Source organism: Passer montanus, unplaced genomic scaffold (assembly GCF_014805655.1).
Source record: "Passer montanus isolate IOZ18808 unplaced genomic scaffold, ASM1480565v1 scaffold12, whole genome shotgun sequence".
NCBI lineage: Eukaryota > Metazoa > Chordata > Aves > Passeriformes > Passeridae > Passer > Passer montanus.
Window position 1 is genome coordinate 12576323 of NW_024358722.1, and position 24324 is coordinate 12600646.

General features: G+C 46.7%; 1 protein-coding gene across 1 annotated transcript in view; it reads left to right on the plus strand.

The window, feature by feature from the left end:
- The first annotated feature begins 8336 nt into the window (after nucleotides 1-8336).
- The window catches only part of VASH2 (vasohibin 2), a 35343-nt gene continuing 19355 nt past the window's right edge, over nucleotides 8337-24324 (plus strand). Inside the window, exons 1-3 of the mRNA XM_039697676.1 lie at nucleotides 8337-8523; nucleotides 14252-14340; nucleotides 16649-16705. Of these exons, the coding sequence (XP_039553610.1) occupies nucleotides 8419-8523; nucleotides 14252-14340; nucleotides 16649-16705 (251 nt within the window). The 5' untranslated portion in view covers nucleotides 8337-8418. The remainder of the gene's footprint in view (nucleotides 8524-14251; nucleotides 14341-16648; nucleotides 16706-24324) is intronic.

A 24324-nucleotide genomic window follows, 5' to 3' on the forward strand; every position in this document is an offset into this window, starting at 1 on the left:
CTGGGGAGAGAGGGTAGGATAACTTCTGAGGCAGGATAGAAGTGAGACATTACATCCAGTTATAACTAAAATCAGAGTTGTCTTCAGTGGGAGCACAGCAGAACCCTTGTGAACACTCTGCAAGGGTTCTGTCACCTACCCTCAGGCATTTAGCCCAGGTGTGAGCCAGGCAAATTTGAGGAACCTGCTTCAAAGTATGTAGAATCGTGGTAAGAAAATGTTTCATTTTTTTTTAATCTCACTTCTCCACAAAGCTGGGATTCTCTCTCAGCTGTTTTGGTGTAGGAGATGCTTCACAGAAGGAGGTTGCACCTGGTGCAGAGCACAGAAAACACAAGCCTTGTGTCATAAAGCAACACTGATATGCAGTTCAACACTGGGTTGAACTTTTAGGTGGGTTCTTCATTTTACGACCAGGACCACAAGATCCTGTTCCTCATATGGTACCTCTATGAAAGCTGCAGGCAATATTCCCAGTTAGCACTGTAATTTAAACATTCCCACAGCTAGGAAGGAACGATCCCAGAAAGTTATTATTGTCTAAAGTTTCTTCGGCATTGGTGTTTTGGGGTTGGTCGTTTTATTTCTTTTTTTTATGTGGTTAGATGCTCGATCCTTCCAAGAAAACACTAGAAACCTCATCAGGTAAATGGGAAATGTGAAGCCATCCCAGCTATGGTTAGTCAGATAATAATTTCTGTAGCTGGGAGGAGGCTTTGTGATCCAAAGCTAACAATTATTACCCCTTCCAGAAAGTGATGTGGTTTGTGCATGGATAAAATAGGCAGATGCCTAACAGTCCAGCTGCTTCCTGGGCTGGAAAGGTTTCTTAGTAGTCTGCTGGATTTCCTTCTGTCTGTGCTTCACAATGAGCTAACCCTATCTGACCGTGTTCTAAATCAATATTTACAGCTTTATTAAACAACAACTTTTCAGAAAACAAAACAATAATATCCTGAACTTTGTAGAAAGGACTTCAGCAGATATGTCACAAAGGCTAAGTATTGGCAATGGTTAGGCATAATTACTGACTTGTGAGTAATTGTGTATTTGTGAGTAAGGAGCTAATATCTGCTTGATATCAGGGATCAAAATTCAGCCTCTAGGATGCTAATTTTCAGTGCTTCCTCAGTAAACTGCTTCTGCTTGTAACAGTGCTTAGACCATTAAAAAGGCAGTAAATACTATCTAAAGGGCATTGTCAGTATTGTGGCCTTGTGTTACCTCAGTTTCCAGAAACAGACACAAGACTACAAAAGCTACAAACTCCATGCAAATGGAAAATCCTGGGGAAGTATTGAAGGCTTCAGAAGTTTTTCTAGCCTGCATTAGGCTGAACCAGAGAGTTCCCACTTTCTTTTTTCAGAATGGGGCAGACCTAAGGTTTTTCAGATGTTGATCACTAGTTTGGTTAAGGTAATAGCAGGAGTGCAGATGACTGCAGAGTCAGTTATTCTTTTAGAAATCAAATTGTCCAGCTTGCTGCCAAGAGAAAAAGAAGTTACAATATAACAGTGCAGCTTCCAAGGTTGTGCATGGCGTTTTCTCCACTAAATATCAGAAGGCAACTTGATTTTCTCAGAATAATTCATCAGCTAGTTCTGAACAACCCTGTAGGCATTAGACAGAATGTACATCCTGTGTGGAATGAAGAGGCACTGTCCCACAGGAGTGAGAATGACTCACCCAGAGATCATTAACTGCCTCCAGGGAACTTGAATTTGTGTTATCTTCTGCTCCCAATGAACAACTGAATTTTCTTTGGGCCCTAATGCTTAAAAGCCTGAAATTCACTTAGAGGCTACTGCCTAAAGCCTAGAAATACCGTGATTTGTCATCTTGTCACTGCCCCACTGAAGCTTCAAAAGGGTAGAGAAGGCCTCAGAAGCTTGATGAAATTGTCCAAACCAGACTGTCACCAGGGGAGATACAGAGGTCCCCCAGCTTTTGTGGGACAGAATGCTCCATGGTCAGTGTGATTTTTCTCTGACTTACTTAATCTGCTCAGAATGCGGGAATCTCATGAGGGTTGAAATGTCTGTGTGCACTGAGAACATTAGGGAGTCTCCTTGAAGTCCACAGCTTGTGTGATTACACAGCATTCCTGGGTTGATTCTAAAGCCAGAAGGTGCTCTGTAGGCTTCAGTTTGCTCTGCAGATTACTATCATTCATGTCATGGCAAATAATGAAGAAGGCTGAAAAAAAAGTAATTTTGCTCCAGATTACTGTATTTCCTTTAAGAGCTTTATTTTTAAAATGACTGTGGTATTTGAATTTTACTGTCACCTTCAGGTACTTGTGGAGCATTTTGATTACTCTTCAATCATTCTCTGGAAAGGGGGACTCTTAATCTGCAGAGCACTGTCTCCCAGGGATGCTTGAAGTGATGCTTCAGATCAAAAATTGTTTGATGAAATCATCAGTGTAGTCATGACACCTTGTAGCACCATGGCATTGAGAACAGTAAATCACACATTTCTCTTTGCAGTTTTCACACAGCATCTCAATTCAAAGGCTTTTGGTGTTTGGGCTTGTGACACATTCTATTGCTAGGCCTAATAACTTTTCCAGTTTACTTTTCTTTCTTCCTGGAAAGAAAATGCATTTGAGGAACTTTAATACATAAACATTTGGTCAGTGTTTCCTAACCAGCATCATACTATTCCTAGAGGACAGAGGTTATCCAGTAGCAGAACTAGACTGCTTAATTTATTTCTGGTCAGCAACAACAATTGTACTTCTAACCTCAAGCAGGCAGGGGTTTATTGCAGTACATTCCTCTCTCCACGAAGGCAGGGATGACTCAGGTGTTTACTTGGCAGTGGAGGCAAGTCCTGACTCTCACCTCTGGTGCCACCACTGGCAGCTCCTTTGTGACAAGGCCTGTGGGAGCTGACGATTGCAGAAAAGAAATCTCATTTCTAAGTAGCAGCTTTTTTCAGCCACTACCTGTATTTTTATTATGCAGTTCCCCTGGAAAAAAAAAAGGGAAAAAAAAGCTCTGACAAAACGTTACGGAAGTAATTAGTAAAAAAAAAATTGCCAATATTCATGGAAGGTTACATTAGTGTTTTCTTTTTTGGTAAGCAGAGCTTGTTGCAGAGAACAAATCATGTGATATGGTGTTGAGTAAGACCTTCACAGCAAACAGTATTGATGTAATTATTTTCCCAAGCTACTGCAATGTTTGAGACTGATACTTTGGAACAAGACAGGAGCAAGGCAGGCTAATTGGGATGCTAATGTTGTACCACTCAGGAACAACAGCTTCACCTCTATCTGATGCCATCAGTTGTAGACCAGAGCGAGGTGACTGTAGGAAGCATGGAAAAGGTTATTTCACTGTCAGCAAAGGGTCAGTCATCTTACTAGGACATGCTGACCTGCAGCTGGGAGTGGAAAGTGAAAATCTGCAAACCAGTTTTGGGGAAGGTCTGATTTATAGGCTTTTCATGACACTTTGATTTTTTTTAATGCTTTTAAAAATCTTTTTTAATGCAAGGAAATCTTGCCTGTTGGACTATCTGATAACAACTGGAGTCCATCTAGCCCCATCTAAAATAAACACTGTAATGTTTTGTTGCAGTAGAATTATTGCAGGAGATCCTGGACTTGCTCAGGTAGAAATCAAAACATGCTGCTGAAGTTCTTCATTGGTGCAGCCAAAGCAGCTGATGGCGGCTTTTTCTGCTAGACCATTGCAAAATAAACTGTGTGTTAAGAGTTCTCAGAAAGGGCTACCTTGGGGAAAGCTCCAAGGAAGCACACTCTCAGGCATTTCTTTTATAACTTGCTTTTTTCTTTTTTTTAAGTCTGCTTTAGATATTTATTTTCCTAGTGATTACAGGGAAATTCTATGAGTACAGAAAGTTATTCTTATTGATTATGCAAATCGCTCCTGCAAACTTGTACCAACAGCCATTCCCATATTGCCATGGTTACATCCTTACCACAGTTTGACCTTTCATTTCATCACTAAAAAAATCCCACTCCAGCATAATGCTAAATTTAGGAAAAAAGCCCCAAACAAACAAATTTTATATTCCTTTCAAAGGATCAAATGAGGTCACTATGGTCTTTTAAGGAAATAGGCCAATATTTGCATTGCAATAATGCAATTTACTTAAAGCAGGCAAACTTTCTTGACCTGTGTTTTTCTGCTGCCCTCTGCAAAGCTGAAGCATCCCTGTAGGATTAACCATTTTGGACTGCAGCCGCTCTGCTGGCTGCTAAATGCAGAAAAAGCCATTAAGGTCACTTGGCCTGACTTTAGCAGAATAGTGTGCCCAAGCTGGTGTCAGAAAAATCCACAAAAGCCAGAGGTTTATGTCCAAAAAGGAGACAGAGGAATCCTGCAACTTGACTCGCATAAAAGGAGGAAGTCCACTGGAGCACAAGCCCGCAAACTTTTCTCTCCTGTGGTTTTGGAGGGCGCAGCCTCCTTTTATCCTAAATTCCCGGCCTCACCTTGGCCCCTGCCTTTCCCCATTGTCTGTGGCACTAGGCAGGTACAGCCTTCCCTAAATGCCTACCACATATTCCCCCTTGAACCTACTATTTTACCCCAAAGTTCAGAAGCTGAGGCTTGTGCAGACCCCCACTTGTTTGTTTCAGGAGCAGAGCTGCCTGGGCTCTTTGAGGAACCTGCTGTCCGCAGTCAGTAGAGACATTAAGGCCCTTTTCAAAGATGTTAACACCCACACCTTCACCCATGAAATTGTTTGTAAAGGCATCAGCTTTCCTCTCACTGGGCAGGTATCCTGGCTCCAGCTTTTGCGCTGAGTGTTGCCAGCTGGAGGTACTGGGCACGTTTCCTGCTCCACCAGTAACTAATACTGGTACAGAGTTGGTGCCCACTTTTACTGACCTGGGAAACAAGCCAGGTCCAGATCTGTCCTGTTACCATCTGATGGAAGGAAGGAGGAAAAGATAAACAAGCTTTTGCTTCCCAGCACTGCCTAGGATGGCAGCAGATTTGAACACTCCCTTCTTACACAAAAGAAAACTTCTTCTGTTCCTAGGAGAGTTGGAACAAAACGTGTCTCCTGCCCCTGCTGCCCGGGCTGCTGGAGCAGCTCCCCCCTGCCTGCCTGCGGAGGCATCAAAGCAAATGCACCAGGGCCAGCTTTGTGGTGTGGCTGTGGCTCTGAGAAGGGTGCTGCTGTGGACCCGGAAAATTGCCACATGGCCTGGCTTGGAGGGGTCCAAGGTTGCAGAGCCAGGGCTGGCCAGGCAAGGCAGGGACAGTGGCAATCTGCTGACCAGCCCATCTTTTGCTGCAGGGCTGCTGCTGGTCTTGTTTCACTTCTGGGTTTGTGGCCCCCCTTGTGGCCCTGGTAGCACAGAGTGGCATTCCTGTTCACAGTGTATTTTCATGTAACAAGGATTGTTGATAGCAGAGTCTGGACAAGGCATTACAAAGGTCTTAGAAAAGGCTGCAGCTGTGCTGGCAAAAGATCTGCAGAGCAGAAAACCACTGAATTTCCATGCAGCAAAGCAGGAGCGTGAGACCCCGCCAGCCATGAGAAGCAAATGACACCAGTCGTCCTTCCCCAGCCTGGGTGCAGCTCCCTCTTCTGAGGCCAGGTCAGGCTGGAGCTGCTGCCCAGGAAAGCCTTCCCCTTCTGGCTCCTTGCACAAGAAGGGCTGTTTGGAAACAATGGGTAATAGAGGAAGTGTTTTCCCAGACAAGTCCAAATAAATACATGAATGAACTTCCTCTGCTCAGTATCACAGGGCAGTGAGGGTTTGCTGTGTGGCTGGGCTGAATTCATTGCTGAGAATGCTCTCAGAGGAAGAGGATAGTGGAACTCCTTGTGGGGGTGGCACTTTGGAGAAAAAGTCTGCTTGGAAAAAGTGCCAATGCTGATATCACCTTGCTGCCATGGTGCAAATTAAGAGCTATTAAGTTTCCTGCACTTGGTTGTGTAATTGCACTGCAGGGCCTTTTGAATGCTGCATTTAAATGAGTCTGCAATTGGAAATAATGAAGGTTAAAACCCTCTTACATGATGATTCTATGATCAAATTAGTTCCTTTGACCCAGAAAGCAGCTGTGGTAGCAATGAGCTCTGCACTAGGAGTAAGACTGTAGATGGAGGTGCTGTTCAGAGCTAGCTTTAGAAAGGTACAGCCATACAAAGTGGCTGAATTTCAAAGTCAAACAGGTCTGGCACACTGGGACAGAGGCTGGGCAGGAACCTGGTGTGAGAGGAAGACCTGAAAACAGCACAGAGGAAGGCAGCTCTGCCGAGAGTCACAGTATCAAAATTAGGTAGCCCCGTGAGGTGAAAGCCATGAGATACTGGGGGCATGATGCATATCCCATCCTGCTTTTACTCGTCTTCAATGTCTGTTCATAACTAATGCAAGTGGACTGAATGCTGCAGACTGCTACGAACTGAGCTGTGGTGTCTAAACCTTGCCATGCCCCTTACCTGTCTGGCCAGTGAGAGTCCTTCCCTCTGGCATGGAGCACACCCTGACATGGTGGATGCAGGAGGCTTTGAATTGCAAAGTACATAGCATCACTCTAATCTTCGCCCTTCCAGGGTGGCTAAGAAGTGGGTGGGTGTAGGAAAACACAGTCTGAAGGTTCCTCTCTGGTCTGGGCAGTGAAGCAGCACTGAACAAGGCTGTGACAGCCTCAACATGGTTGCCTGTTCCAACAGGCACCATAGTATACATGGGGATACATGTGACTGCCAGCTTGTGTGTCAGGATCCTTGAGGATGACACTCTGCTGTGTAATCCCAGCACTCCAGGCTCTGTCACATGCAGTGTGCCCCTCGGCTGCTCACATGGATGCCACCACCTGCACTGTTCCATTAGCTCTAAGATCCAGGTCTGAATGATTTTCAGGCCTCCCCCTGGCTCTGCTCCAGTGAACTCACAGACTTCCTTGGCCTTCTTTTCCTTGCACTGTCTTGTCTGAGCCTCCCTTGGCTCCTTAAGAGCCCTCTCCTCTGTGTCCGCAGTCATCTGCAGCCTCCCTGGGTCTCTGTGCTTCATCATCTCCCATTGGGAACTCTTCTTGGTGCTCTCACATCTGCTGATGTTCAGCATAATCTGCGCTGCAGAAGGAGAGACTGTGCTTCCCCTGGGATCCTGCTTCCAAACCCAGCAGGGTGTGTGTGTGGGTGTGTGTGTATCATCTCTGCCCAGCATGGATGCACATTTTCCCTCCAACTGCAGTGTTTGCTTGATGATTAGGGAAATGCAGGACATAGTGGAAAGGGTGAAGACTTCACAGCAGCTCTAAATCCACTCTGACCTTTACCCCTTTCCCCCAGATTATGTTGCCATTTACACACAGGGTCCCCACATTCAGCTCGGGGAGGTTCCTACACCAAAGTCTCTTGGGTTGAAAGCTGACACTGGGCAAGCCATGTAAGCTGAAGCCCTTGATTTGCTTTAGCTGATGGAACAGCTTTTCTCTGTCCTCCCTTCTGTTAAACCCCCTGATGAGATTCTGGCATACCATGTGGCCAGGGGACAGCAGGGAGGATTACTGGTAGGACTCACAGAGACGTCGGCTCCTGTGGAGAGTGATTAGCAACTCATCATACACTCCTGGCTCCTGAGAGCCTTCGGGAAGCTGATTAAGGCACCGCAGAAATTTATTATTCCTGTCTGGGAGCAGGGGAGATCAGAACGGCAGCAGTATCTGAGCGCATGGTCAGAGGATGGGAGTGATGTTTTCCAGACTATTTGTAGCTGGTGGGGGTCACTCGTAGGTCTGGGAGAAGCATTGCACTGACACTGTTGTGCTTCACATGAAGAGCTGAAAATTCCCGTCCGAGCGTGGCCCTGGCCATCAGGGCACAGTGGCGCTGGAGCGGGCAGCACCGCCAGGGAGGTCTCTGCCCGCGCCTCTCTGGTGCCTCTCTCGGCAGCCCTTTGCCTTCGGGATCTCACTGCCACCACCGTACCGCTGAGCGCTTAGCAGGGCATCTTCCAGCTCGGCTGGGAAGAACGGGACAGCCCGGCTCTCTCCGAGGAGGACTCCATCCTCCGGCGTCCATCCCGCAGTGGGAATGGGACACACAGCTGGGCTCGGGCTGGCCTGGGCTGGGTTCGGTTTGAGGGGATCGCCTCGGTTCGGAGGGGCCGGGCTGGGCTCGGCCCGGCTGGGTTCGGCTGGGCCGGGCTGGGCTCGGCCCGGCTGGGTTCGGTCCGGCTGGGTTTGGCTGGGCTCGGCCCGGTTGGGCCGGGCTGGTCCGGCTGCGGGCCACAGCGCTCCGACTGCGCCGCCCGCTTGTGGAGTCCCGCGCTGTCCGGCAGGGGGCGCCCCTCGGCGGCGTCTCGGCCAGTGGCGGCCCGCCCCGCCCGGCAGCGGCGGGGGCTCGGAGGAGGAGGAGCAGGAGCAGCAGCGGGACGGCGGCTCGCTCTTCCTGGTGAACAAGAGCGGCTTCCCCATGGACGGGCAGACCTGGGAGCGCATGTGGGGCCACGTGGAGCGGGTGCACCCCGACGGCGGTGCCGTGGCGGCGGCCATCCGGAGCGCCGCCCGCCTGGCTCGGGTAAGGCGAAGCCGCCGTGTGTCCCCTCGTGCGGAGGAGCGGGTGACACCGAGCCGGGGACCGGCGGCTGCCGCCCTCTGTGCGCGCCGAGCGGCCGGGGAGGCTCCGGGGCCGGGTGCGAGGGTGTGACACCGCGGCCCGGAGGATGCTCTCGGGGCACTGGGGAGAAGGATGCGTTTCTGCGTCTGCTCTGCGAAAGCGCTCAGAACGGGGTACGGGGTGCTCAGGGGCTGCAGTGGGTGTCCTGGGGAACAAGCAGGGAAAAAAATCACTCCTTTTTGCTTGGGGAGAAAAAAACCCCAGAAAACAAAAGTTAAAAGAAACCTTCGGGGACTGAGTGAAGCATTTTGTGCAATTTAAAGCAGGTTTTTCTTTTGCTTTTGGAACAGTAGGGTTTCCTTAAACACAATGTTGCTTCTCAAATGTAACAAGGGATTTAAAACTCAGACATTTATTTTCCAGCGTGTGGAAAGATTCCAAATGCTTTTGTCTGGTACGTTCTTCAGTACAAGCCCCAAATAGCTCTGCCTCACCCAAGTATTTTTCCTCCAGACAGCAAATAAAATGTTGAGCTCTGCTGTTGTTGCAAGGCGTCTTGACACTGTGCTGTATTACTGATCACAATGTCTTTAACACTCTCTGCTTTGGCAGACTTTGAGCTTGATTCCCTCCTCACATCAAGCAGCATTAATGTGAGCTGACCGCTGAAGTCTGGCTTGGTTCATTCCCCTCTGCGTGCTGGGCTGAGATGGTCGGGCTGCTGCTGTCATGGGCCAAGCTGTCAGTGATACTGACATGAACCATATGCCTGTTCTTTTCGTGGAGTAGAAAGGAAATTTTGTGCGCAGTTGAAATCTTATTGTGTAGGGCTGTATTGGGAAGGTGCTTGTCAAATAAGCTGCAGGCTGAAAAGGCCTTTCTTCTCTCTTCTGCAATGTTCAGTCCAGTGCAGGTGCAAAAGGGACCATCTCTCTCACTCTGCTCTCCTTGTGCTGGAACCAGCCTTTGTTTGGATGGGGGAGCATATCTAACGAAAGAATAATCAGGTTATGCTGAGTTTGTGGTTTCTTGGTGTGGTTCATCTTGTAAGCACTTGAGGTGGAAATGAAGGGGCAGGGACTGGGCAGAACTTCTTGTTTCAGCAGCCTGACCAGCTTATGCCAGTCTAGATGGCCTGCAAGCCCATTTGGTGTTGAGATGGCAAAGCATGCGCTAGACTTGACTTTCATCCTTTACTTCCCAGCTCCAGAGCATGTAACTTTTACTGGTGATACGCGTGGTGACTGACAAAGCATCTGGTGAGAGACATGCCAATGGCTCCAGTGTGCTAGTCTGCGCCCTGTATTCCTGTGGGAATGTCCCAGAGAGCATTGCCCATGGCTTCTTCCTCAGTGCCACAGCTCTGGGCTCACTCGCTGTGGCACATGCAGAAGCTGGGCAGAATAAAAATGTTTTGAAATCTGCCTGCCCAAATCATTTGATGTTGATAATCAGTGCCCAGTGCTGTAGGAGTTGTACTCCCCAGAAGCAAAATCCCTGTTACAGTGATTAGTTTCTTCAGGGGCTGGAGGACCTGGTGCCCTCTGTGACTAAGTAGCTCTTGCTGGCTAAGTGTGGGACTTTTGGGGTCAGAGAGTAGTTTGAGGACTAGCTGGTTCTTATTAGGGCCAGCACAGCTCAGGTGAGCAAATCTCACTTCACCACTGAAGGTTAGGAGCAGGGTTTTTTTGCCACAAAGTGGTAGTGGATTACCAAAGTCGTGATGGTAATTTCTGGGTCAGAGTAGGAATGTAAGTGGAGACTTGTTCCTTAAATGCTGGTACAAATTATCTTAATTGGCTTGTGCTGCTGGGTATGTGTCACCCTGCAAAAGACCAGGTACTGCTGTTTGGGAGTGATGAGGGAAACTTGTGCCTGTGAGAAGACTTGTAATCTGCTTGCTTTGATAGTTGGTTCAGGCCGAGTGAGTGGCGTGTGCAACTGCTCCATTTCTGCATCTGATCTGTTCTTAATCCCTAGTGATGGGAGAGAGTTTTCATCCCCTCCCCAAGAAGCTCCACTTGATTGCTCTAATCATCTTGGCATTAGTCTCAGCAATCATACACGCAGGGTGGTAAGTAGCTTCTGACTGTGTCTGTGAGGTTGCCCTTACTGGAACAAATGCAAACTGCAGAGGTGCAGAGCTGAGTCTCTCCTGGGAGGCAGGGTCCTTACAAAAAGCTGGCTTGTCTGCAAGGGCACTTCTGGAACCCTGCCTCTGTTGGCTTGAGCTCTGTGAACAGTGCAAGCTCACTGTTTGGAAGGGCTGTGCAATGCTTTACTTGTTGTGTGATCTTGAAGATACTTGGAGATTGTAATAAATTAAACCTCTCAGCAGCTTTGAGGACTCTCGCCTGTCAGCTTCATCTGTGCTGAGTAACAGTGTGCTTGGGGAGCTTGGAACCTGTGGGGTCCCCACCTCTGACTGTTGGCTTGAGCTCTGTGGATTGTGCAGGCTCACTGTTTGGAAGGGCTGTGCAATCCTTTACCTGTTGTGTGATCTTGAAGATACTTGGAGATTGTAATAAATTAAACCTCTCAGCAGCTTTGAGGACTCTCGCCTGTCAGCTTCATCTGTGCTGAGTAACAGTGTGCTTGGGGAGCTGGTAGGAAATGACTTTCTGGTCGCTGAGACAGTGGAATCGGCCAAAATGAGTTTCACACAGGATGTCAGTGGTGAAGTGAGACTACAGCATTTCCAGCCGTGGGATGAGTCTCCAGCTCTGCCACGTGGTCTTGCACTGCAGTAGCTCTCCTGTCTGGAGCTGCTATTCTTTGGAAAGACTGATAGAAGGTCAAGGCTTTTCATCTGACTTGTCTCTGAATTTGACTTGCTTTACAAATTCATGGTCTGTAGTGCTGTGTCTGCATTTCCTCTTGCCATCCATGACTTCTTGCCTGTCCTTGCTGCTGTGGATGCATACCAGGAACTGGAGGGCTGCATCCTCAATCACAGCAAAGCTGTGCTTTCCTGCACTTGTATTGTGCAGCCCTGGCTTCTGCTCCATGCTGGGTGGATGTCCAGGATCAATCCTCCTGCATCTGGGGCAGGAATCAGGGAGGGGAGAATGTTTGGGAGGAGTGGGAGTGGCGTGTGGCTCCCCACTGCCTGGCATGGGTGGCAGCATGGTGTGTGTACTGCCTGCCCTGCACTGGAGAGAGGAGAGCAGTGCTGCCCTGCCCTCCATAGGCTCAGGCTTATGGATGCTTCTCCCTTCTTGCCTGAGATCTGGAGGGACTTGAGCCTCCTGGCTCAGCAGGCCTGCTGAGGTAACTGAATGTTCTAGCCAGTGGGAAAACCCTGGTTCTCTTTTCTAGGCTATGATCTGCTATCTGACACGATCATCCTCCTTGGATAATGTGATCACCTACCTTGGAGATTGGGGGCACCTCATTTGGAGTCTGAACCTATCCCCTCTGGTGAGGGTGGCCACTGTGGGTTTCAGGAGGGGCTGTGTCTGTTCACACTGGTGCTGTCCTCATGGGATGCTGTTCTGGGTGCCACAGCAGGGTGAGGGCTGGGAAAAGGATGAAATCCCCACCTCTGCAGCAGCCAGGCCCCTTGCTGGCTGGGGCTCCCATTGCCTCGGTGTGTTATGTAAGTGCAATACATGCACCTAGAACTTCTGTATCTTTGAAGCAGAGGACTGAGTGTATTGGAGCAGAAATGGCCACCCCAGGAAGGTGTGACAGCCCTTCCATAATTCCCTTTGTCAGCTCCTTGCTGCTTTTGGAGCTTGAGCCTTATCTGGTGTGTTGAGTCCAGATGTGCCTTCGTGCTGGAAGGGACAGGTGAATAATTCATCCAGCCCAAAGGGGCTGGGTGAGAATGGAACCTGTGGAACCAAAAAAAATGCCTCTAATGAAGAGCTTAGGAAAACTGTGATTAAGAAGTGCTAATGAGTCTTGCTCTTAACTCCCACTGGTGAGAGGAAAAAGCCCAAGTGTGCAGTTGTGCTGGCGCCTGCCCGTGTAGCACTGGGATGGCGGGGGCGAGCTGGAAGCCTTGCCATCTGCTTGCCACTTACAGTATATTTCTGTGTGCCAGTAGTGTAGGAGTCTCTGGTTTGGTGTTTTTCTGGTTTTAAATACTTCTCCAAGGTGTATTTACACTGTAGTAACTTGCTGCATGTAGTAAATTCTGGGTTTCGTTGCCTTGGGATTACCAGTGCTCATTCTCTGAAAGCAAAAACACAATCTTAACAGAGTTGGGAGCTGGAGAGGAAAGTCTTTGTGACAGAGGTGGCCTCATACCATGTAAACTGGCTGCTCTTATCAATAATTGCTGACTTAGAGTTATTAATGACAGTGATATGTCACTTTATGAGCTTTAAACTATGGTTATGGCAATATGGTCCCACAGATGCTTTTCTTTGCACCTTGTCACAGCTGCCCAAATTGCTGGTTCCTGAATTTGAATCTGCATTAATATTCAAGTAAACTGCTTCCTCCACTGTGTGAGAATTGTGCTAACTTCTTTTTAGCCATGCTGCTCACTTTAATATCTGCTGACCCCATATTTTGCAGTCTCACCCCTGAAATAAGTGTGTCACATTCATATTTTCTGAAAAATCCCTTTGTCCAGGATTTTTCTTTTGGGAAACTGTGAAGCCTCAGAAAAAAAGGAAACCAATAATTGATTTGCTTCTCCTGTCTTTTGCTCCTTTGAAATGTGTTTGGAGATTGTTTACCAACAGGTGGTTATTTCACTGGGTTTCTGATGTGAATTGCTTTGACTTATTGGCCAACCAGTGCCAAGATACGCTGGGACTTTGGAGAGAATCAGGAGTTTCATTATTATCTTTTTAGCATTCTGGAAGTATCCTTTCTGTATTCCTTAGTATAGTATAGCTTAGTATTCTTTTATATAATATAATAAAATAATAAATCAGCCTTCTGAAAACACAGAGTCAGATTCATCATTTCTTCCAACGTCAGGACACCCCACAAATACAATATAAGTGGACTTGGGACAAAGCTGTGCTGCTTTCCTGCATGGCTGCAGGCTCAGGAGCCAAATAAGTGTGGGGATTAAGTGTGGATTGAGGGCCTGCCTTCTTAAAATGCTTAGGCACAAGCAGATGTCTTACGAGATTTTGGAAGAATCCCATTATGTTGCCAGTCTATATCTTTAAGTGTCTTAATGTCATTAAATATTTGGGTCCCAGGTGTGTTCTACGTCCTGTGCTCTCCCTCCCCAGCAAGTGTGTTACAGACATATGGCAGATGGGAAATTATGCAGCCTAGGATCCTTGTCTCCTTTTATCTTTCTCTTGTGGTAAAGGAGGCCAGAAATTAGACTTGAAATGGCTTTCTGGGGAAGGAGAACAGCAGAGTCAGTACTGGGACTCTGCTCATCCAAACTGCCCTGTGCTGGGGAGGGGGATGGAAAGCATTAAGCTTTCTGTGCTGGACTGCCTGCCTGCATAGGTGGTGTTTGAGGGATGCTGGCTGCTCTGGTGATCAGCCTGCCACAGTCTCTGTGCAGGGAAGGGCTGGCTCCGCTGCTGGGGCAGCCCCCTTGGTCAGCAGGATGACTTTGCCTGATGCTTGAGTTCACGTGGGTCTTAAGCCATCTGTGCTGCTGCGTTGTGTTGCACTGAGCACATGCCGCTGCTCAGTAAATCACTTATCTGCTCTGCGGGGAGCCGTGGCTGTCTAACCTCTTTATCTTTTTCCTTGTGTCCAGCCCTCAGTCCCGCCAGTGCCAAACTACAAGCTCTCCATGTCAATCCCAGAATGGCTCCAGGCAATACAGACCTACATGAAGATGCTGCAGTATCCTTCTCCAGCGTGTGGTCTCTGGAAAGAAGGCTGACTTGTGCCTGGTGTGAATTAACAGAGCTTTACTGAAGCTTTAGCTGGTTGCGAGGCTTGGGATCATTTGGGGGTAAAGGGACGCCTCCAGGGATATGTGATAGCATCAGCAGCACTGAGCTTGTCATAGCAGTCCTCTGGGAGATGTAATTAACGTTAAATTATACTGAAAAATTTAACTGAAGTGACATTGGTGGGAACAGAAGTGCTTATTTTGAAGTTGATGTATGAGGATATTATGATTGGGTCATGTTGCCTGGAGAAATAATATGGCATCTTGTTATAAAGCAACCAAGAGAGAGCCAGTGTTGTGGCAAGCCCTTTCTCCCTCTGCCTTGGCAGCCCCTGTGGGTTCCCTGAGGATTGCCCATGTGCTCAGCCTGCGGGCAGTGCTTGGCACTGGGGTGAGGGGCACAAGCAGCTGTCCTGACCCCAAGGTGGGCAGGCTTGCTGTGACACAGGAGCTGACCAAAGGCATCTCCCTTCCAGATGTTCCACCTTGCTTGGGAGATTCATCAGGGATCTACACATCTGTCTAGCCCCATGCCCAATTCCCGACTTTGCATTGCTGACACATAATTTCAGAGAAGGTTACTGGCCCAGATGCTGCTCTTCTGTTTCCCTTTTTTCTTGAACTCTTTCTTCTTGTGTGTGTGGGGAAACTGGGGGGATGAGGAATGAGTGTAACGTGCTGGTAAGGATTAAGAAGGATATAATAAGGAGGCAGCTGGAAGAACATCCAGAAATAGCAGGCGCGGGGAGTCGTGGTTGGGATCAAGGCGCAGCCGGGCCCGGAGCTGCAGCAGCTGCCGTGGGCAGGGGGCTGGGGCCTGCCTGCTCTGCAGGGGAACAGTGCATTTCTCTTCTTTATGGCAGCCACTTGGCCAGGACAAGAGGCTTCTGCCTTGCTGGGATTGTGCCAGAGAGGATACCATGTCATACAGAGCTCCAAAAATTACATTATCCCCCACCTCCTCCCATAGTGGTTTTGAAATCCTGCATTCTGGTATGTAGCAGGAGCAGGCCTTAGGCACAGGGCTTGGATCTGTGTTCAGAAAAGCTTCAAAGTGGGCTGGGGAGCAGTGTCTGGGCTTCCTTTGAGGGCTGCAGGAGGATGTATGCTTTGTGCAGAGCACCCTGAAAGGGCCTCATGAATTTGTTTTGAAGGCAGGAGGGGGAAGTAAAGCCTTGTTTGTGGAGAACTCTGAACTCTAATTGAAGTCAGTTCAGAGCATCCTGGTGAGAGCTGGAGTTTTTATTTAGGCTGTGGTTATACATCCAGCAGCTGTGCTATTTATGCCATGCAAGAAACTCAACTCTTCCATGGGGTGACCTGCTTGTGCCCTGGTGTCTGCCTTGGTATCACCAGTTTTACTGGCATGAGCATTGTGATGGGAATAGAATTTAGGTGCTAGGTTAGGAAAGAGATTCAACTGGAAAAGTAACCTATCAAAAATAAGGGCAGTGTGATTTTTTTTTTTTTTACAAAACTTAATTGGGTTTGTTGTTTTGTTTTTAGTGAACAGATTATTTTCCTGCTCTGATTTATTGTGTTGCTGCTTGAACAGAAATGCTCAAGGAGCGGGGAAGAGGCTGCTTCTATTGATGCTGCTGTGTGGCAGCCTGTGCTTCTAGGAAAGTGGTGCTGAGATTTGGTTGACTATCTGCTGGCATTGTTTGTGATGAACTTTTCTACAATTAGTGTTAGCTAATGACCTTGACTTGCTGGTTGTTTTCATTTCAAGAGCATTGCATTTTTTAGAGAATGGTTTATATTTTCTAAGTGTGAAGGGATGCACCTGCAATGGTTTTGGTTGACAGGTCACAGGTGAGCCATGAGGCTGATGGAGTTAAAAGACTTCTAAAGGAAATAAGTTTTTTCAGAGCATAGATTATGTTGATTGGTTTGAGTAGGCTATGAAAGCTTTCTCTTGCCCATGTAGAAGACTTTTTTCCAAACTTGCAACCTAGCAGTGAGTGGAACCTAATGGGAAAGAGAATTTATAACCTTCAAATGCTGAATTTGAGCATCATTTTAGATGGTCAACCTTAATACATGATTCTGCACCTACCACTGTTAATAAGTCATATAAAAAGACAAGTGAGAAGTTTTTATTTTACATGCCATGTGTTTCATATTTGAGAGTCAATGGCTTTTACTGCCTGTTTTGTGTTTCAACAGGAACTCAGAACTGAAATTCACCTTTTCAGCAGTGATATTTTATTGCTTGACTGTTCAAGTTACTTTCCCTTAACAGACAAAATACAGATACAATCACACGGGAACACAGTTCTTCGAGATCAGAAAAACCAGACCTCTGAGTGGGTAAGTGTCATTGGAATTGGTCTAGTGCCCTTGTTCCTGATCACCCGGCATCCAAGTGCTGCAGCACCATGGCGTGGGAGGGCTGTGCCACAGCCTCTGTGCCACAGCTCCTCTGGCAGGGCCAAAACTGCCTCTGTTGCTGCCTTTGCGAGGAGTGTCCCAGCTTGCTGCTGGGTGGCAAAAGGACCATCGAGACCAATGAGTGGAAGGGCTGTTCTTGCTCAGCAGCTGCGTGGGAGCTGCTCGGCTTCAGGCCAGAGCTGCGTGCACAGGGGTGGGAAAACTCTCTGCTTATTGGTGTTGGGTTGGGAGGGCTGGACTGTTTTTCTGAAAACTGAGTAAGTCCTGATATTCTGGTTGTGCTGAAATGCTCTTTGCAGGTGGTAGGAAGTGATTAGCTGTGCGAAATGCAGCAGAAGTTTGGACATCCTGGGCACAGTAGTTTTCCCTGGAGGCTCACAATTGACTTTTTAAGTTGTGTCTGTGCTTCTGCCTTGCTGTTCCATCCATGTGGTGGGCTTGTGCGGGTTTGTGATGAGTTGTACAGTGCAAGTGCCTAGGGAGGCTGGCAGCAGAGAGCTGGGGTCTCTTGCTTGTTAGAACTGCATCATACTTAGGACAGCTCTTTAACAGAACCTAATAAATTAGCAAGTTAAGGCAGGAAGGGTGTTAACAGTATTATACTTTTATTTTAGGGTGAAATTAAGATAAGCAGAATATAATTACTCCCATAGGCTGGTCTGTCTCTAGCTCTTCCCAGTTCTCTGTCAATAAACTAATGGTCCCTCACTCTAAAATTCCAGTTCCCATCTCAGCTTTGTGCTTCAGGTTTTCATCTTGCTGACAGCAGTCTTTCTCACCTCCTTTATCTAATGTTCACTGCTCTGGTGGAACTAGTTTAAAACAAATCTTGTGCCTTGAATGATAGATGGGTTTACAGAAGCTTAAACCAATTTTCAAGCTGCTCACTCATTTTTAAATTTGTCCCATTACTTTTTTCAAAGGAAGTGAAGGATGAAAATGAATTATGCTCAGCGCTTACCACTTAAAAGGTCGTTGTCTTCCTGGGCTGGATAAAAGCCTGGCTTAGGAGGATGGTGCTCTTTCCTGGAAGGGAACAGATACAGTGCTCACAGCTGGAGGCGTGCCTGTGGCTTTGAATCATCTCCCAAGTTTCCTCTGTTTATCTGCCTTAATGTTTGCTTGGGGGTGAGTGTCTGACTCCTCTCCTTCTTGCTGCTTGGAACTTCTTGGAATGGGGTGGCAGGACTTGGTCCAAGCCCTCAGGGGCTGCCAGCATTCCAGGCACAGTTGCCTGAACATGGTGTATGCTGGACTCAGTGTAAAGTCCTAAGACCTGTGCTGCTTTGCCCCTAGGTTGAGTAAATGGGAGTGCTGGGAGGAGTGGAGCTGTCAGGGGCACATGTTGCTGCCTGGATCCTGCTGTTCTGTTGCAGGGCTCAACACTTGCCTGGTCTTGGTTTCTCCAATTTTGAGAAGGAGAATGCGTGCAAGGCTGTCTGAAGTTCCTGCCATTTTTATGAAACCAAAATTCCAGTTGTTTTTATGAAACTTATGGTTTCTGGTTTAGAGTTCAGATATTTTAAAACTTATCTGGCCAAGTCAGGAGGATGGGACCAGACTGTTTTCAGTGGTCCCCAGTGACAGGACAAGGAGCAAGAAGCTGGAAGTTCCATTTAAGTATGAGGAAAAAAATGTTTGAGGCTGATAGAGCACTTGAACAGGCTGCCCATAGAAGTTATGGAGTCTCCTTCTGTGGAGATATTCAAAACCTACCTGTGCAACCTGCTCTAAATGAAACTGCTTTAGGAGGAGAGTAGCTTTAGCAGATGGTCTCTGAAGGTCCCTTCCAACCCCAGCTTCGGTGATTTTGTGTGATTAATGCATTGATTCCCCTGTAACGTTGAGGTATGCACGAAAGCTTCCCTTTCCTTCATCTGGCCAGTTTTCATCAAAGCTGAAAAATCACCTACACCTCCAAGTTTGTTTATTTTTTTCCTGGGAGGTGTGTTCTACTTTGCAAAAAATCTGCTCCCAGCATGGCAATGACAGGTGTCTTGTGCTGAGGTGACAGGAGCTGCTCTGAGCAATTTCTGTGGTGTGCAACACAGCATTTGCAAGTTGATTGGGCAAGATGCTGAAGGCCTCCAGTTGCCACAAGCTCTTGAAAAATGAGGCTGTTCCCAGCTTTATTGACACTAAACATATTGCTGATTTCATAGTGTGAGGGCTCAAAGCTAATGAATGTATTACGAGATCTTTGGCAGCCTCTCCTCAAGACAGCAGTGGCTGGACACAAAGAAGCTGAGTACTAGATGGAAATTGAATATTCATAAATTCATGTCAAAGTGTCCTGAAGCAGCTGGGGCATATTAATGGGGTTTTCTATTATGGAGGGAGGACTAGATATTGTAGAGATTTACTGCCAGCATCAGTATGATGTATGAGAAAATAAAAATGTGTGGCTGAGAATAGGAAGAAGAGCATAAATTATCTATCAGAGCTTTAAGGAATATAGTCTTGCTATAATTCAGTATTTACAATCTCTTTAAGTAAAAGTCACTCTTATTATCAACTTAACTTTTGGAGTGCCAGACACCACGTGGATTTGCCTAGACTACAGATAGCACTTTTAGAAATGCTCAATTTCTGTTGGTGTTGCTGTGCGAGTCAGGGTGGCAGAGCTGTGAACCTGTAAACTTGGTGTGCTGTTCTTGTTGTACTGGCAAACTGTGTCTGAAAATGTGCCTGGTCTCACCTCTCCTGAGCTGGCTGTATTTGCATAAAATCCAAATGTATGGGTGTAGCTGCATCCACTGTAGGAGTGCTTTGCTAATACAGGTATCCTGGGACAGTGCCCTTCACAGGCTTCACGATGTACCTTTTTGTACTAAATAGGTAAAGGGCACCCTGTGAAGTTCACCTCTGCTGATCCATTTGTGTATGCATGTGATATGAATGTTTCTGACACCAGGAGGACTGGTTTTCCTTTTCCCATGCAGGATTATGCTGGCTAAACCTATATTAGACTTTTGTTGGTACAGCCAGTCTGATCAAAATTGGTACTTTTGACTGACATAATAATTATTTTTAAAACTTCCAGGCTTAGATCATGTTAGAGCTTTAGGAAAAAAGTGTATGTCTGGATATCCAGTAAAATCTGTAACTGTGAATTCAATGTCAACAAGCTGTTACCACTGGGTTTACAAGGAGAGACAAGCCCTCTGGAAGCTTCTGTTCTAGGATGCAGGCATGAGGCACGATGAGAAACAAATCTCTTTGTCCTCCACAGAGGATCTGGGGAGGTGCAGTATTGTGCTGTTCTCTCTGGTTAAGTGCCAGCTGAACAGGGGGACCTACTGAACTGAAGCAGAAACTGATGTTTGGGTAGATTCTGTGGTCTTTGAGAAATGGGAGCCCAGAAGCTGCTCTGTGAGGAGGGAGAGAAATTCAGTGGCAGCAGATATAATGTGTGATCAGTTGCAGTAGAGGAGCACGATAGGAGCTGTCATGTGGCAACGATGCAACCAAATAACAGGGAAGGGGAGACAGGAAATAATACTGTTTCCACACACCATGTTATTAAGGAGCACTGATGGGGCTGTAAAGAAAAATGGGCTCATAGCATTTCCAGACAATAGACTGCGGAAGGCATTTGAACATCTGCTTCTCTGTCGCACAAAGGGGGAACGTTACAAATATGGTGTGGTGTTCAGCATGTGGTGGAAATGATTTTGCTGTTGAAACACTGTTTTTGAGAAGATTCACAAGATCCGTATCTGCTCTGCTGGTTTATGTCCTTTTGCTCCTGCTGGTGCCTTTTGCTTCTCTCTTGGCTTCATCATCATGAATGAAACTGGCAGGAGCCTTAGGAAAACCTGGGAGAGGGAGATTTTATAGATCTCATACAAATACATGGGTCTGTGCAAGGAGAATTTTGTGGAAAAATGTGCTGGATGGGATCTCACTATTAAAAAATGTATTCAGACTTGTAGGAGTCTTTCTGGTGAAGGTAATGGGGAGCCTCACCTAAGCATGATCATCCCTGAAGGAGCTCCAGTGTGATCAGTGCCAGCTGGTGAGATCCTCCAGTTTTGGACATGCTGAATGGTTTTAAGATTTTTCTAACCTGTATATGAAATTGGTTGCCCCAAGTGAAAAATCTGGAAGCAAAAGGAATTAATGTTCCTATGAGCTGTCTTTAGACACTGCCATTTTAAACAGAAAAGAGGCAAAGTGAACTCCTTTCAGGGCCTCTGTTACTGCAGGAAGCAAGGGAGATAGTACTGCTTGGCTCCTGAAAACACTGAAAGAAATTTGAATCAATTATCAAGGAAGTATCACTATCTGCCAAGAACTAGGTTTTGAGGGAGGAACAAGCAGCCTGTTCCTGTTGGCTACATTTGTTAGAGGCAGAAGTGTTCACTGTAGTCTGGAATAGAGATCTGCCTGGCAGACATCAGAGTGGTGTAAATGCCACAAACAGGGGAGCTGCAGGGTTCTTGTCCTTGACTGTAGCAGTCTCTCCTGGAAGAGATGGGCTGCCCCCAGTGCTCACTGGAGTGTGGGGAGAGGGTGACTGTGGGCTAATTCCCGGCTGTCTGATATAAGACTGTAAAGAATAGCTATATGTGTAGGCTCTTTTCAGATGACTGTCAAGATTTAAAGAAAATCCCAGAAGCAAACCCTGCTAAGGCAGGGAATTGAAATGCTTGATGCTGTTTTTTAATTATTTTCTGCCTTCCTTAAATCTCCTTTCACAAGTTTTACTGCAAACTTTCTGGTCACTATTAACATCTGAGACAGTGTGATGAGAATTTAGGAATGAGGGAAAAGAGGGAAAGGACAAATCAAAGAGCACCTGCAGTGAGCAGTTCTCAGATGAGCTGAATGCTCTGTCATTTGCCATAGGTCATTTGTCACAGATCCCTTAGAGAACTGACAAGCAGCCTTCAGACATAAATATTTGTGCTAGAGAACATGGGGAGGGTTGGGTGCTGAGGAAGGCAAAGATAGCAGCCTTTAAAAAGAATAAGGGAAAAGATAAGTCTAGGAACTTTGAGTTTATCCACAGTTCAAGGGAAGGGAAAGGCAACATTAATATAATATTAATATTGTTGGGGACAATTTGTTTCTGAGAATTTCCTTCTATGAGCATGTAAGAGCTTTTGTCATCAAGGGAGAAGGTGTGGATGTAATAACTCCTTGTTTTAGTGCGGCTTTTGATAAGGCCACATCTTATCTCTGCAGATAAGGCAGGGACCTTGAGTCTAAATAAGACTCTTTAATGTAAGGACCCAACTTGGTGAAAAGCAGCACGTAGAAAGTGGCACTTTACCACTCTTGCCTAGCAGAGCTTGTCAGTTGAGGTGTGCAGAGTCTGTCCCAGCTCAGTTTTTCCTTAATGGTATTGGTAAGACTAATTGTGTGCTGATGGGTGATTCGCAGTCCAGGCTGGACAAGGTGACAAGGCTTTGAAAAGTGGGATTGGGATATTCAGAGTGATCTCTTGAGCTGGAACAAACAGGAGATAATTTAGTGAGGGCAAATGTGTAGGTAGGAGAGTTTGGGAGTAGCCAGCTGTAGAGAGCAAAAGGCTAGTTTTGCAAAGAAGAAGCTTAAAAAAATAAACCAAACAAAATTTTCCAAAAAAGCCCAGCCAAAAAATCCCCACCCCTAACAAAAAAAAAAACCCTCCTAACCAACCCACAAAAAAACCCCACCAAAAACACCAACAAAACCTACAAAAAGCCACCAGAACCCCATTCAGTGTGGGCCAACAGGGAAAAGCCAGCAGCATGCTGGCTTGGTTGCAAATATGCACTGAAAGATGGATTCAGAAGGAAATTGGTCTGTTTGTACTGTTGTGGGCTTAGCCAAAGGACTGTGAGAAGTGAGTTGGTTGAAGGGATTCCAAAATTGAAAAAAACAAACGTCCTAAAATCATAATCTCAGGGGGAGTGAGGGAGGAATTAAATAAAAATTGGTGTCTGCTTCCTCATTTTTACAGAGGAGAGGGTAGATTACAGTCTTTTGCATATACAAATGGTCTGCAGCAAGAGGAGAGATGATGAAAGGTCTCCATGCCCACTGTGGAGAGCAGAAATAGCTCCTGATTTAATTTGCAAAAAGGGAAGGATTTAGTTTAAACATTAAGATGCAAGGTTAAGTATAGGATAGATTAGCTGGTGGGTTCCCAGGCTTTTGAGAAGCCAGTTGAAAGCAGACTGAAAAATAATCTGTGAGGAGTGATTTAGATTTGGCTTGTGCTACCTTGAGCAGAGCAGTGGCTTGGGGATCCTCCAGGGGCTCTGCTTCCAATACAAACACAGGGTTTAAGGCCATGCTTTGACTCAAGCTTGTTAAAAGTGGAAGAAAAACTCTCAGTGGCTCTTGAACTGGGTCATGCACATAAACCCTGCGGTCCGTGCTGGAAATGCAGAGAGAAAGCAAACTGTTTGCAGGGTATTCCCCAGGGTTCCAGGCTGGATGTGTGTGAGGCCACAGCCTGCCCCAGAAATGCAGGTGGATGCTGCTTTGGTGCCTCCTGGGCGATGCTCCCCTCACACAGAGCCTCCTCACTGTCCTGCTCATTTGGTACCTCTGAGCTGCCAGGTCCCAGTGATTCCTGGATCCAGGTGCAGGCTGCTGTGTGTGCCTGGGGAGGAGATGCTGGCCCTGCCCCTCACACTGTGTTAACCATGAGTAGGTCACACCAAATGGCTTGCAGATAGATGGTTTTACAACTCAACATTTTTCCTCATGCTGCACATTCATAATCAGCTGGTTTATTTTGTGGTTTTTTTTTCTTTAACTCCCCTGTAGTTAGAAGATAGGAAATCCAGTGGATTATCTTGTTTATGGATACCTCCCATGCCTCATCTGCACATAACACTTCTGAGACAGAGATGGGGCTGTGCAGCGGCCACTGCTGTGACCAGTGGGAGCCTCTGTAGGCAATGAAGGAGCCCCTTTGTGTGCCCTCCCCGGGGCTGCTCTGTGCTTCCAGCAGTTCTCTGGGGTTCTGTGCCTGATTGTAAGTGTGGAGGAGGCAGGCGAACTCTAATTAGTCTTCTAGAGTGTAAGGGGTGGTTGTTTACAAATGAAAAGATAATTTCTAACTTGGATAAATGGGACACGAAATGGCTGTGACAGGCTGCAATAGCAGTGGAAGTTCTGTTGTCACTTGCATTCAACACAAGGTTTAAAATGCATGAGGTGGGTGAATCAGAAAGTGGGGAAAACAGACTGATGGTTTCAGACACATATTTTCATAATCTTCTCTAATACAAATGTTTTTGCCATTTAATCTTGTATTTCCTTAGAGTAGGGATCTGTTTACAAAGCTCTTCCCAGAGAAAGGATGTGGGTAGAGAAGACTGCAAAATAAAAGTTATCCTTTGGCTTAGTTTTCAGCTGCGATTTTTTGGGGGGGTATTTTTTTGGTGTGGCATTGGATGTGACTCTTCTGGCCTTTTTTAGGCTGCTTCCAGTTTGTTTTTGTTTTTGTTTTTTTTTTTTTTTCCAAACTGTCCAGATTTCCAGGATCTATTTGTGGAAGGGGGTAGGTTACCTATTAGGTTAATAGTGCAGTGTCA